General features: G+C 41.3%; 1 protein-coding gene across 6 annotated transcripts in view; it reads right to left on the bottom strand.

Moving 5' to 3' along the window:
* LOC115175798 (A-kinase anchor protein 9) overlaps positions 1-9,237 on the bottom strand; it is a 135,446-nt gene extending 126,209 nt beyond the window's left edge. For all 6 annotated transcript variants that reach the window (XM_029735330.1, XM_029735326.1, XM_029735329.1 and 3 more), the window contains exon 1: positions 8,981-9,237. In XM_029735330.1, the coding sequence (XP_029591190.1) occupies positions 8,981-9,028 (48 nt within the window). In that variant the 5' untranslated portion in view covers positions 9,029-9,237. The remainder of the gene's footprint in view (positions 1-8,980) is intronic.
* Positions 9,238-15,011: the final 5,774 nt, after the last annotated feature.

Consider the following 15,011-nt stretch of genomic DNA (forward strand, 5'->3'; position numbering starts at 1 on the left):
GCTATTTAGACACCCAGCAAGTTTAGCCTTCACCAAACTCCGATTTACTATTAGAAAAGTTTGATTACCTTTGGTGTTCTTCGTCAGAATGTACTCCCAGGACTTCTACTTCAATAACAAATGTTGGTTTGGTCCCAAATAATCCATAGTTGTGTTCCAACAGCGGCGTTTTGTTCGTGCGTTCAAGACACTATCCGAATGGTAAATAAGTGTCACGCGCATGGCGCATTTCGTGACAAAAGATTTCTAAATATTTCATTACCGTACTTCGAAGCATGTCAACTGCTGTTTAAAATCAATTTCTATGCCATTTTTCTCGTAAAAAAGCGATAATATTCCAACCGGGAATCTGCAATTAGGTAAACAGACAAAAGAAAATAAAGCATGGGGTCGACTCGGGCATGCGCCTAAGCCCTTTGTCCTCTGATCGGCCACTTGTCAAAGGCGATAATGTGTTTCAGCCAGAGGCTGCCTCGATATCGTTCAGCTTTTTCCCGGGCTCTGAGAGCCTATGGGAGCCGTAGGAAGTGTCACGTTACAGCTAAGATCCCCAGTCTTCAATAAACAGAGGCAAGAACAACAACACCTTGTCAGACAGGCCACTTCCTGCATGAAATCTTCTCAGGTTTTTGCCTGCCATATGAGTTCTGTTATACTCACAGACACCATTCAAACAGTTTTAGAAACTTTAGGGTGTTTTCTATCCAAAGCCAATAATTATATGCATATTCTAGTTACTGGGCAGGAGTAGTAACTAGATTAAATCGGGTACGTTTTTTATCCGGCCGTGTAAATACTGCCCCCTAGCCCTAACAGGTTAATCAGTATCGGCTTTTTTGGGGTCCTCCAATAAATCGGTATTGGCGTTGAAAAATCATAATCGGTCGTCCTCTAGTGTTTACAGCCTGAGCGGTTATTAGTAGATGCATTTGTTTTGAGATCAAAGCAAGAGCTGCATGTAGCCACATGTGAAAATTTGTTTCATATCCTTTGCTAGTTAGTGAGCGATTAGTCCAGTTATAGGTCATTTGTAGTCAGCAATAGGGGAGTGATTGCTTCCTACAAGAGCACAAAATGGATACATTTCTATCTTATTTTTGTTTTAAAGGGACAGTGTTGTACTTTGAGATAGATTATTCAAGCCTAAGTAGCCAACAGGCAGAATCATTTGTATTTTTGTAAAGTGGTTTCTTGCATCAAACAACATTTTCAGTCACCTCCTTGTCTGAAGGACAAGTGGCTAAACAGGTTAATGTCAAGCCCTGCATGTTTTTTTTTTCTTCCAAAAGTCTCATGGAATGTAGACCTACATTGAACACCACACATTGGCTGCTACTGTAGACTGAATGATAGAACAGCTATTACAATGTTAAAATGTTATGGGATGCATTTTCTCCATTGTTTCTTTATGGTAGGCCACTCTGATAGGCCTACATTATGATCAAATAACCACAGTAGCCTACATGGGCACTGTTAAAACTGTACCTTAAAGCGGGTACGCTTGACACAATTTTCACAACGTTCAAGTTTGCACTCAGAAGATCTGAAATTTGCTCAGTGCCAAAAAAATAATTGAGGGAACATTGCCCACAGCTGTAATCGCTGCCAACGGTGATTCGAACATCTATTGACTCAGGGGTGTTAATACTTATATAGATAGTCTGTATTTCATTAACAATAAGTTTGCCAGAATTTCTAATACCATGTTTTCACTTTGTCATTATCGTAGTGCTGAGCAATTAACAAAACAAAAAAAAATGTGTTGAGGGTGTTCGGTTATTTAACAACTTACTGACCGACGTCGGTTCAATTACTTACTTACTTCCATTTAGTTCCTTTTTTTGAGCCCAACGAGCCATTTCCTTAGAGAGAATTCAAATATTTCACGACACAAATCAAGAACTATGTGGGATGCTGGGCTGAAGGGAGTTTTCATTACGCAAAATGTTCAAACTAGTTCAACTCAGTATCGTGGCAATTACCTATAATCCACTGCACCATTTTTTTTGGGCTTCGACGAAGATGGATCAGAGAGGAAGAGGTGAAGCGAGAGGTTTCACTCTTGCCTGAAACTGTTCAAAATAAGCCCAATGTGCTTCTATGGGCTAATTTTGGACCTACAGTGAGGGAAAAAAGTATTTGATCCCGTGCTGATTGTGTACGTTTGCCCACTGACAAAGAAATTATCAGTCTATAATTTTAATGGTAGGTTTATTTGAACAGTGAGAGACAGAATAACAGAAAAATCCAGAAAAACCCATGTCAAAAATGTTATGAATTGATTTGCATTTCAATGAGGGAAATAAGTATTTGACCCCCTCTCAATCAGAAAGATCTGTCTCTCAGGTGTCTTTTATACAGGTAACGAGCTGAGATTAGGAGCACACTCTTAAAGGGAGTGCTCCTAATATCAGCTTGTTACCTGTATAAAAGACACCTGTCCACAGAAGCAATCAATCAGTCAGTCAGATACCAAACTCTCCATGGCTAAAACCAAAGAACTCTCCAAGGATGTCAGGGACAAGATTGTAGACCTACACAAGGCTGGAATGGGCTACAAGACATTCGCCAAGCAGCTTGGTGAGAAGGTGACAACAGCTGTTGCGATTATTCGCAAATGGAAGAAACACAAAAGAACTGTCAATCTCCCTCGGCCATGCAAGATCTCACCTCATGGAGTTGCAATGATCATGAGAATGGTGAGGAATCAGCCCAGAACTACACAGGAGGATCTTGTCAATGATCTCAAGGCAGCTGGGACTAAAGTCACCAAGAAAACAATTGGTAACACACTACACACTACCTGCAGCGCCCGCAAGGTCCCCCTGCTCAAGAAAGCACATATACATGCCCGTCTGAAGTTTGCCAATGAACATCTGAATGATTCAGAGGACAACTGGGTGAAAGTGTTGTGGTTAGATGAGACCAAAATGGAGCTCTTTGGCGTCAACTCGCCATGTTTGGAAGAGGAGGAATGCTGCCTATGACCCCAAGAACACCATCCCCACCGTCAAACATGGAGGTGGAAACATTATGCTTTGGGGGTGTTTTTCTGCTAAGGGGACAGGACAACTTCACCGCATCAAAGGGACGATGGACGGGGCCATGTACCGTCAAATCTTGGGTGAGAACCTCCTTCCCTCAGCCAGGGCATTGAAAATGGGTTGTGGATGGGTATTCCAGCATGACAATGACCCAAAACACACGGCCAAGGCAACAAAGGAGTGGCTCAAGAAGAAGCACATTAAGGTCCTGGAGTGGCCTAGCCAGTCTCCAGACCTTAATCCCATAGAAAATCTGTGGAGGGAGCTGAAGGTTCGAGTTGCCAAACGTCAGCCTCGAAACCTTTATGACTTGGAGAAGATCTACAAAGAGGAGTGGGACAAAATCCCTCCTGAGATGTGTGCAAACCTGGTGGCCAACTACAAGAAACATCTGACCTCTGTGATTGCCAACAAGGGTTTTGCCACCAAGTACTAAGTCATGTTTTGCAGAGGGGTCAAATAATTATTTTCCTCATTAAAATGCAAATCATTTTATAACATTTTTGACATGCGTTTATATGTATTTTTGTTGTTGTTATTCTGTCTCTCACTGTTCAAATAAACCTACCATTAAAATTATAGACTGATCATTTCTTTGTCAGTGGGCAAACGTACAAAATCAGCAGGGGATCAAATACTTTTTCCCCTCATTGTAAGCTTGTCGCCTGCCTTTCGCCTTTGGAACAACAACTCCCATTGTTTGGGTGGAGACATGAGCATCTCGTCATTAAATATAGATCTCTGGACGGATACACTTTTTCGTCTGATACGTTAAGTTAGATACACACCGACCGCATGAGAGAGGAATGTACACAACAACCAGAGGGACAGAGACAGTTTGTTAAAGTATGCCTTATCTAAGAATTAGTAAAATGATTTTGTCAGACAGCTCTGCAGTGTAGGCTAGCTAAATACGATGACTAAAGACAGTACAGTATGGGAAGCACAGAGATAACTAGGGATGCACCGATATGACATATCTGGCCGATACCGATATTTTCCTTGCCAAAAAAAACAACATATTTAACATATTTAAACCAATATTTAAAATGCGTGCAGCCTTTTTTAAGCATTCTACTACAGTTAAATAGTTAACACACACACGGACGCAGTGGTCTAAGGCACTGCATCTCAGTGCAAGAGGCGTCACTACAGTCCCTGGTTTCGAATCCAGGCTGTCCATGGTTCGAATTTTGGCCGGGGTAGGCCGTCATTGTAAATAAGAATTTATTCTTAAATGAAAGGTTACACACACACCACACTGACCAAAAAGTAATTTTGTTGGCATTTACGTATGTCCCCATTAGCAGTAAAACATCATCAAAACCTATTTCTTTCACTTACTTGCTGTGCTGTTTCGTTGTTCATTTGTTCAGTCATTTCATTCTCAACCAGGATTTCATCATGCATGTCAAGCAGTGAAGTTTCAGCTGTCTGTCCGTGACCGCTCTTCCTCGGTGCGCACTATCACTGTGTCCGTTTCCATCTTGTCCTGCTTTGTATGTAACGTTTCATGTATACCCTGTTTCTTGTCTGCATCGGAGAAGCGGTCCTAGTACCTTGCATCGAGCATGGTGGCGACACAGTAAAGAGGCTCAGAGACAATGCCACCGAATCGCTTGTTCACAGCCTCAAGTACTTTTATAAGTTTTAACCCCACGATCTGTGTCGGCAGTTTTGTTGAGCAGGCGTTTCAATGCCATGAAAGGGGCTATCACGTCTGCTGCAGACGCAGTTGAGCTTATTTCTCAAGTCAGTTGTTCGAATGGAGCTAGGAGTGTTCCTGTTTCCAAGTTTCAAACATGTTCTCAAATGCCATTGAAAATGGCAGCAGCGGTATTAAAACGAGCACATTCTTGAGCATGCAATACAGCTTTCCTCAGGACGAAATCCTCGTCGACCCACTGTGCTGTCAGACTCATAATGCTCGTGGGGCTGACATTGCTGGTCCAAATGTCAGTCGTGAAGCTAATAGCAGTGACGCTCATGAATGTGAGTCTCAATAATACTGTCTAACTCCGGTAGGGCAACATCTGAAAAATTGCGTGTACTGGAGCTCGATCTGCAGGCGAAAGCCAACATCTTCCACGACAGAGGATTGTCAAGGGCAATGAATTCCATTATCTTGGCATTAATGGATTTTGCCTTTGCGATGTCTCGCTGAAATTTTCTTCCTCTTTCAAATGACTGCTCGACTTGAACTTGTTTAGTTGTTGGAAGTGTACTCTTAGTATTTTTCTGCTTTTGTTGTGTTGTGCGGTATTTTTCGAGGTGTCATTACATCATATTTTTACGTTATATTAGGTATGCACGTACCAGCTTTGACATCGGTTTTGAACATCGGCATTAAACTAGACATCGGGCCGATGCCGGCATTTTTAGCTAATATCGGGCCGATTCCGATTTGCTCACCGATATATCATGCATCCCTATAGATAACGTTTGGTTTGGCTGGCAGACTGCTACTGCCAGAGCAGAGATGACTTTAATAAAAAAGTAATCAAATAAAAACGAAGTAATATACACAACTGAAATATTGTATTATTTAATAGTAATTTCCTATTTTTCTATAGATGTGGAATAAGTCAAGGGGTATTAATACTTTTTGAAGACTCCATACTGATTCCGACACCATACAAAAAAAGCTTAAGCTTCATGCAGTGAAGTCTCATTGGGCAAAAAATAAAACATAACAATGATCTGTAAAGGCCAGCATTGCAACTGAAATAAAATAAACGTCTTTAATGTTTACAACAGTTCTCCACTACAGATCATGGAGAGGGCTCTTCTGAATTATTTTTGAGCAAGAGCCTTTTGGGCCTCTGGGCTCCAAAGAACATCTGAAATGATAGGTTTAATGATTCTCCTCAGGCACAAACTTAGTACATGATGGCTCCAGCCCTTTAAATATTTAGTATAATGTTATGACATGCAAGAAAATTGTGAAAGGAGCAACTGTTGAGGCACAATTACCACACCATGGAGCAGAGGGGTTGACTTGACTGTAGAATGTTCATGTTGTTTTATTAGTGAAAAGTACACACTTTATTTGAAATGCATTATCGACCTGGCTGTCATTGTTGAAGGTGCAGAAAGATGGTGTGGAATTCACTACAAGGCTAAGCTATATGCTCTGTAAAACCCATGAGGTTTGATAAAGCCGCCTGGGTGAATGAGAAACAGTAAAAGGATGGACTAGGTCTGGGTCGACTACGGTCTCAAATAGGCTAGTATCTTTGAAAGTCCAGTGGGAGTCCAGTGTTTCCCCTATTCATTTAGCATTTATTCAAAAATATGTTTAAAAAAATGCAATACAAATCTATATATTTCTGTCGAGACGCACTTTTGAATGGACATTCCCAATGAATGGAAGTCTAAATGCCATGCATGTTGGTTTATAGCAGGGATGGGCAACTCCAGTCCTCAGGGGCCGGAGTGGTGTAATTTTATCCTCATCCCTAGCAAACACAATTGATTAAACTAACTGCATTCTAAACTGAAGATCATAATTAGTTGATTATTGGAGTCAGGTGTGTTAGCTGGGGCAAAAGTGTGACACCAATCAGGCCCCAGAGGACTATAGTTGCCCATCCATGGTTTATAGAAAGATTCTCAATTGGTTTTGCTCGACTCCTCGTTTCCTCTGGTCCGTCCTCTCCTCGCCTCCTTTTGAAAAAGATAGTCGAGGAGCGGAGGCGAGGAAATGCGCTCGTATGAAATGAGAATCCTTCTCCATTCGTGCGTCATCAGGCAAATTACATTTATCATATCTTTCAAATAAATATGTAATGTGATAAAAACGAATTTAGCTAGTTGTGCAATACATTTTAAAGATAAAAGGATAAGTAGTGTATTGTTTTTTAAATGTTTACATGTTTTTCTCCTTCGAGAAAACAACAGCTGATTCAAAGAGGGTGTGGCGGATTTTAAAACTCTTCCTCGCTAGCCGCCGGGATGATACTCGTGTATAATCTACCGAAGTAGGTAATCGAGGAGAATACTCCATTAGCCTACCAACGAATTAACACACTCCTCAACCATTTGACCACTTATCGGTTTCTGGGTCACGGAGGAGAGGAGGACAGACTTTTTCCCAATTGAGAATGTGAGAGTCATTACATTTCTTTGAATCTTAGATGGCCTAGGCCTATACTTTTGCAACCACCCCCTGAAGAATTTCTAATGCCAGTCAAGTAAAAATTGGTGTTCAGATTTGATAGACAAGAGGTCAACTTTAAATTTCTGACTTACAAAATAATCAGACTTCGTATGCCAAGACCCATCACAAACAACTGAACACATTTAAACCAATAGGACCAGTAGGCCTAAATCCTCTTAATCTATTGCTATTTCCACACAGTTCACCTGGCTGGAGAAAGCCTATAAATCTGACATTTTTGTTCAATGTTCATGCCAATGATTATCAATGATCAAGGGTAAGGTTAAGTCAATGGCAAATCAAAGACAGGTGGAGAAGTGATGACAGTAGGGAGTAAAACCAAGTTACATGTGGCTGACCAGGTCAGTCATAGTGTCACAGGGTTGTACAAACACAGTTTGGTCATATTGACACATATCATTGCAAGACAATTACATCATAAAGAATGCAAATTAGTCTAGCTAGATTGTTATTGAATGTTTGTTACCAAACTCTGTATGACTATGGTAAAGAGCCATATGGCCTTCCTATGCTTACTACGGTAGTCGGAGTTGAATCATCACAGGTCGGCTACAGAAAGACGTGTCTCATTCAAAATCCTTACTGCTAATGTTACTGAGCATTTAAATATAGTCTAGTCAATTTATAGGCTAGTTTTGATTAGCACCTTCCAAAATAGTTTCAGGTGTGGTAACAAAAAGTGTTTTCCCTTTCAATAGCATCTAGCCTTCTCTTCAAATACTCCATAAATACTACCGACTCAAAATAAACCTCTAGCGTCATAGATATGGGTGGTGGAGTGGTGTCAAGTCATGGTATTGTCCATTAGGGCCTAAACTCGTCAAGGGATTAAGGCAGAGGAATGATACTGCAAAGGTAAAAAACCTCAAATTCTGAAAGGACCTGCCGTAAGAGTCCAGTCTACTTTCCTACCCTTTTATATTTTTAGACTCCAGCAGGGAAGTGATTTTCATCATCCTTCTCAGTTGACTATGACAGTGTGTTATCGTATCATCTTACAAGTAGGCTACTGTGGACCCCAGGAAGAGTAGCTGCTGATTTTGCAGCAGCTAATGGGGATCCTAATAAAATACCTAAAATACTGTACCAGTTCACTGGATACTTCGAAATTGTATTGAAAATGCAGTGATGGTTGAAATAATACATACATTGAAACAGTATGTAGAGTTTGTGTGACATCCATCCCTTCTGCATGACATGAGAAGTTATTTTACATTATTCAGTTAAACTTATTTGTAACACTGGTTGTTACAGTGTAACGTTAGTATGCTATAAAAAAAATTAGACCATTTGAGTTTGCTCAAGCTAACTTGGGCATGTCCTGAAAAACCTGTCACACAATAATCTCAACCTTTAAATCACGTGACTAATAAAACCTGACGTTGACCTGAAAGGCTCTACTGGTTAGCTGGCTAACATTCATACTTTTCTTCAAAACTGGTAGATTTTAGGAGGAAACAGCACGTTTCTATGAGATGACAATGGCTGGGTCGCATGACAAAGCAAGTCCGGCTAGCTTGCTAACCCAGACACCCAAGGTCCCGGTCTGTCATCCACATTGGGGGACATGTTTTCTAGTAGTGACAGCTGACAAGGAGGGGAACACGGAAGGGGCTCCCAAAACAGCTATTAAATGAAACTATATAAGACAATATATTACTGAGCACGCGCAGCAATAAATGTTCCCAAGGTTAACTAGTAGAAACGTTTGAAACACAGTGAAAGAATTGACCACGGCTAGCTAGCGCTATCATACCTTTGCTTTGCCGGCCTCGAGCTTCTTTTGCCTCTCCTCGTCTTCCATTACCGTTGTCCCTGTGGCTGAGAGAAGAGGAAAGGGGCTTCATGCGAAGTGTCAGCGAATACGCCCAGAGTCTGTGGGGAAAGTGTCTGTCTGTTGACATTAAATTTGTTTGGTAATGGTGTCAAATCACTGCGACGAACTCGCATTAGGAGCAGACTCCTTGCTACAGCCACATCTCCGCCGCCATGTTCTCCACGTAAACACGAGACTGATTTTGATGACGTCACGTAGGTGGCTGTTTTCCGCAGCTACGCCCCTTTGGGAACGTCGGAATGTCACTCACAGTTCAAAATGTTTATTTTATTCTTATTTTTACAGAGGGAAACATATTGTGTGTATACAAGTAAAATATAGATTGATTATAGATTGAAATCATTTGCATGAGTAAATACATATTCTCTTTTCTGTGGAGGTGCAAACAAGATTACTGGGTTGCGCAATCGCTCATCAGGATTCATTTCACATTGCCCCAGTTAAAATGACCAGATCTATTTTAAATTAAATTAAATATGGTCTTTCCATATGATTATTTCCGAAATTGTGGTATTAAAACAAATACAAAATGAGAGCACACTTTGCATACCTAAAGCCCTCACAAACTTTTACAGATGCACAATTGAGAGCATCCTGTATCACTGCCTGGTACAGCAATCGCAGGGCTCTCCAGAGGGTGGTGTGGTCTGCCCAACGCATCACCGGAGGCAAACTACCTGCCCTCCAGGACACCTACAGCACCCGATGTCACAGGAAGGCCAAAAATATAATCAAGGACAACAACCACCCGAGCCACTGCCTGTTCACTCGGCTATTATCCTGAAGGCGAGGTTACAGGTGCATCAAAGCTGGGACAGAGAGATTGAAAACAGCTTTTTTCTCAAGGCCATCAGATTGTTAAATAGCCATCACTAGCACATTAGAGGCTGCTGCCTATATACATATAGACTTGAAATCACTGGCCACTTTAATAAATGGAACACTAGGCACTTTAATAATGTTAACATAGCAAAACAAACCAAAAAAATGCATGAAATGAAATGTATGCATTCACTACTGTAAGTCGCTCTGGATAAGAGCGTCTGCTAAATGACTAAAAATGTAAAAAAATAAAAATATTTAGCATTACTCATCTCATATGTCTATACTGTATTCTATTCTATTCAACTGTATCTTAGTCTATGCCGCTCTGACATTGCTCATCCATATATTTACGTATATATTCTTAATTCCATTCCTTAGATTTGTGTGTATTGTTGTGAAATTGTTAGATATTACTTGTTAGATATTACTGCACTGTTGGAGCTAGAAACACTAGCATTTCACTACACACGCAATAACATCTGCTAAACACATGTATGTGACCAATAAAATTTGATTTGGATCAGTCATAGAACATGTCTATTTGACATTTACACTCATTGCTTCCACCCCAACCCAATCACAAGTTATACCACTTATAGCATTTAGGGAAATTGTCTGGATTCTCCATTGAGCTGGGAAGCCATGATGGCAACCCCTGATATTCAGCATTGTAAATGTGATTTAGGTCAAAAAAGCTCACAGAAAATAAAAACCAAACCTTTGAAGCTTCTACACAGACAGTGACACCTACATACCGGCAGCAGCAGGAGAAGGTGGTCTGTGTCTTCGGGTGATGGGAGCTGTGCAGCTTATGGTCTGGCAGATCTTGAATTCCACCCATCTTCCCTTTGACATCTTTAGCTACCCACTTTTAATCCCAAATAAAGGTGTTCAGCTCCCACCTGCGAGCTTTTGTTGTCTGTGCAGTACCTTCAGCAAGACCTGCTGCCCATCAGAAAGTTTTAGGCCTTTAATAATGGATGGCTCTGAGGAGTACTATGTCAGTGGCACAGTAACCCAAGCACCACCACAATTGCAGGGCATCAACAAATAGATCAGGAAACTGTAACACAGTGAGCCCACAAAGACAAAAGCATTTTGATGGTAAAACTATAGTGGTTGGGTTGTTTTGGTTGATTGTTTGTTTCCAGTTGAACTGGTCTTGGAAGAAAGAATAAGAGAGGCTGAGAAGAGGCTGATAATAGGCTTTGGAACATTAGTGTTGGTCACTCAGATCTATTTCCCTATTGATTTAGTCTTGAGGATCCCAAGCCTGCTAAAAGCCAGGCTGATGAATGACAACAATGCATAGTCATATCAGATGACCACTGCTGCCCTGAGATCTCAACAGAATTCCCTAACAAAGGCATTTGACCATTGCTTACAATAATAAACTATTTAAAAAATATATATATTTCACCTTTATCTAACCAGGTAGGCCAGTTGAGAACAAGTTCTCATTTACAACTGCGAACTGGCCAAGATAAAGCAAAGCAGTGAGACAAAAACAACAACACAGAGTTACACATAAACAAAAGTACAGTCAATAACACAATAGAACAAATCTATGTACAGTGTGTGCAAATGTAGAAGAGTAGGGAGGTAAGGCAATAAATAGGCCATAGAGGCAAAATAATTACAATTAGCATTAACACTGGAGTGATAGATGTGCAGATGATGATGTGCAAGTAGAGATATTCTGGTGCAAAAGAGCAAGAAGATAAATAACAATATGGGGATGAGGTAGTTGGGTGTGCTATTTTCAGATTGGCTGTGTACAGGTACAGTGATCTGTAAACTGCTCTGAAAGCTGATGCTTTAAGTTAGTGAGGGGGATATAAGTCTCCAGCTTCAGTGATTTTTGCAATTCGTTCCAGTCATTGGCAGCAGAGAACTGGAAGGAAAGGAGACCAAAGGAAGTGTTGGCTTTGGGGATGACCAGTGAAATATACCTGCTGGAGCGTGTGCTACGGGTGGGTGTTGCTATGGTGACCAGTGAGCTGAGATAAGGCGGGGCTTTCCCTAGCAAAGACTTATAGATGACCTGGAGCCAGTGGGTTTGGCGAAGAATATGTAGCGAGGGCCAGCCAACGAGAGCATACAGGTCGCAGTGGTGGGTAGTGTATGGGGCTTTGGTGACAAAACGGATGGCACTGTGATAGACTACATCCAGTTTACTGAGTAGAGTGTTGGAGGCTATTTTGAAAATGACATCGCCGAAGTCAAGGATCGGTAGGATAGTCAGTTTTACGAGGGTATGTTTGGCAGCATGAGTGAAGGAGGCTTTGTTGTGAAATAGGAAACCGATTCTAGATTTAATTTTGGATTGGAGATGCTTAATGTGAGTCTGGAAGGAGAGTTTACAGTCTAACCAGACACCTAGGTATTTGTAGTTGTCCACATATTCTAAGTCAGAACCATCCAGAGAAGTGATGCTAGTCAGGCAGGCGGGTGCGGGTAGCAATTGGTTGAAGAGCATGCATTTAGTTTTACTAGCATTTAAAAGCGGTTGGAGGCCACAGAAGGAGTGTTGTATGGCGTTGAAGCTTGTTTGGAGGTTTGTTAACACAGTGTCCAAAGAATGGTGATCTGTTTGTTAACTTGGCTTTCGAAGATTTTAGAAAGGTGTGGTGGATGAATCAGAGTGGTGGATGAATCAGTTGGGTAACATAGATAATTAAGATGTTTTATTAGTATAATATGCTTATGTGAGATACTTGTCATTAGAAAGTGTCCTTTGGACTCTGGTGTCTTTCAGTTGCACGTTTCCCTTAGCTGGGGCTCAGTCACTTGGGGCCCAGAGAGGGGAGAGGTCAGAATTGTTTTTTACATGTCTCTGTTACTATGCAGAATATCAGCAAGAGAGGAGGACAGAATGATATTGTCTTCATATGTGAATGTCTCTTTACCTATTCTTAAACCATGTGAAGGGATGGCGTGATTAATGGGGAACCAATTACTTGTCTCCACAATGTCTGTGAGCAAGTCACTCCCTCCTTTTCTTTATTGTGGGGAGGTTTATGGTAGTGTCTGGGACCATTGTATGTCCTCTCTTAGATCTCGCACTTATCCTGTGATAGTATATGGCCTAGAGGTTCACTCCCCTCAGTGAGCTTGTCCAGGAGTGGGGTCAAGAGGGGGTTTGCTTGAGATGGGAGTATCTAGAGTTGACAATTGATATATGCCATTGGATGAAATTGTGTTTTTGTTCTATGAAGTACCAGGGACGAGATTAGAACCTCGTCATTAATCGATCAAACTGAACGGTAATTTATAGCGAATGCTATCTGGCTGTAGATACTCCTCTCTAAAGTAAACAGTCTTTCTTTGTGAACCGTTCCTAACTATCTGTGGTTTGTCATGTCAAAAGGGGGTGGATATTTGGGTATAAAATATCTCAGTAGCCATTGTGTTAAAACCTTCCTGGTTCATTCGAGAAAGTGCATCATTGAAGGTCACGTGCTTTTGCAAAAGTATCTTAAGTATTAAAGATGTAGTTTAACTCAGACTGGTGTGTTTGTAACTCTCCTCATTTGGCAATGCAGAAATTAGCCACCACAAAGGCATGGCAGAATGGATATAGGTCTATAACAGTTTGGGTCTAGTGTGTCTCCCCTTTAAAGAGGGGGATTACCGCGGCAGCTTTCTAATCTTTGGGGATCTCAGACGATATGAAAAAGAGGTTGAACAAGGGGGGGGGGCTTGGGCAAGTTGCTACAGGGGGTGCAGAGCTGTTGGTCGGGGTAGGTGTAGCCAGGTGGAAAGCATGGCCAGCCGTAGAAAGATGCTTATTGAAATTATCGATTATCTTAGATTTATCGGTGGTGACAGTGTTTCCTAGCCTCAGTGCAGTGGGCAGCTGGGAGGAGGTGCTCTTATTCTCCATGGACTTCACTGTGTCCCACATTTTTTGGGAATTAGTGCTACAGGAAGCAAATCTCTGTTTGAAAAAGCTAGCCTTCGCTTTCCTAACTGACTGTGTATATTGGTTCCTGACTTCCCTGAAAAGTTTCATATCGCGGGGGCTGTTCGATGCTCATGCAGAACACCACAGGATGTTTTTGTGCTGGTCAAGGGCAGTCAAGTCTGGGGGGAGCCAAGGGCTATATCTGTAATTAGTTCTACATTTTTTGAATGGGGCATGCTTATTTAAGATGGTGAGGAAAGCACTTTTAAAGAGCAACCAGGCATCCTCTACTGATGGGATGAGGTCAATATCCTTCCAGGATACCTGGACCAGGTCGATTAGAAAGGCCTGCTCGCTGAAGTGTTTTAGGGAGCGTTTGACAGTGATGAGGGGTGGTCGTTTGACCGCAGACCCATTACGGATGCAGGCAATGAGGCAGTGATCGCTGAGATCCTGGTTGAAGACAGCAGAGGTGTATTTAGAGGGAAAGTTGGTCAGGATGATATCTATGAGGGTGCCCATGGTTATGGATTTAGGGTTGTACCTGGTAGGTTCCTTGATAATTTGTGTGAGATTGAGGGCATCTAGCTTAGATTGTAGGACAGCTTGCGGCGTTGTGGCGTTCTTCAACAAAGATGGCTGACAAAACATTACGGTGGAACCAGATGTAAGTTGTTATAACATCATAACGAGTCAAACAAAAAATGTACAATTGAGAGGAATATGTTAGTTAATGTAGAGACAAACGTTTGTGCATATTTTTTTTTCATAAAGTTAATTTACGAAAATCGATATTTAGCAAGTTCTCTGACTAGCTAATATTAGTCAGCTAACTAGTGTTAGGAGAATGAATTTGTAATTCGTGTTGTTTAATGTTTTAGGGACTCCTGAGAAAACCAGGCTGTTGTCTTGTGAAACAGTGGATGTAAAGAATCTAACTAGCTAAAGCATTTACTGCAAATTGAATGTACAATTGTGTAAGCTTGCCTTGCAATGCAGCTGAAGTAACATAGCTAGCTAACTATTTACTTGCTTATTGTGTAGTGGAGGATAAAAATAATTGTATGCCTATGGATATGTAGCTTGCTACAGTATTTAGCCGATCTGTTTATGGACCCTAAAACGTTAGGTTCTGAACTAATATTCATACCAATCTATGAACCTAAGCCATCATAGTTGTTTTATCAACTTCAAGTCTGAATGGCATTAATGAAGCCT

The sequence above is a fragment of the Salmo trutta genome, chromosome 36 (genome assembly GCF_901001165.1).
Source record: "Salmo trutta chromosome 36, fSalTru1.1, whole genome shotgun sequence".
NCBI classification, from domain to species: Eukaryota; Metazoa; Chordata; class Actinopteri; order Salmoniformes; family Salmonidae; genus Salmo; species Salmo trutta.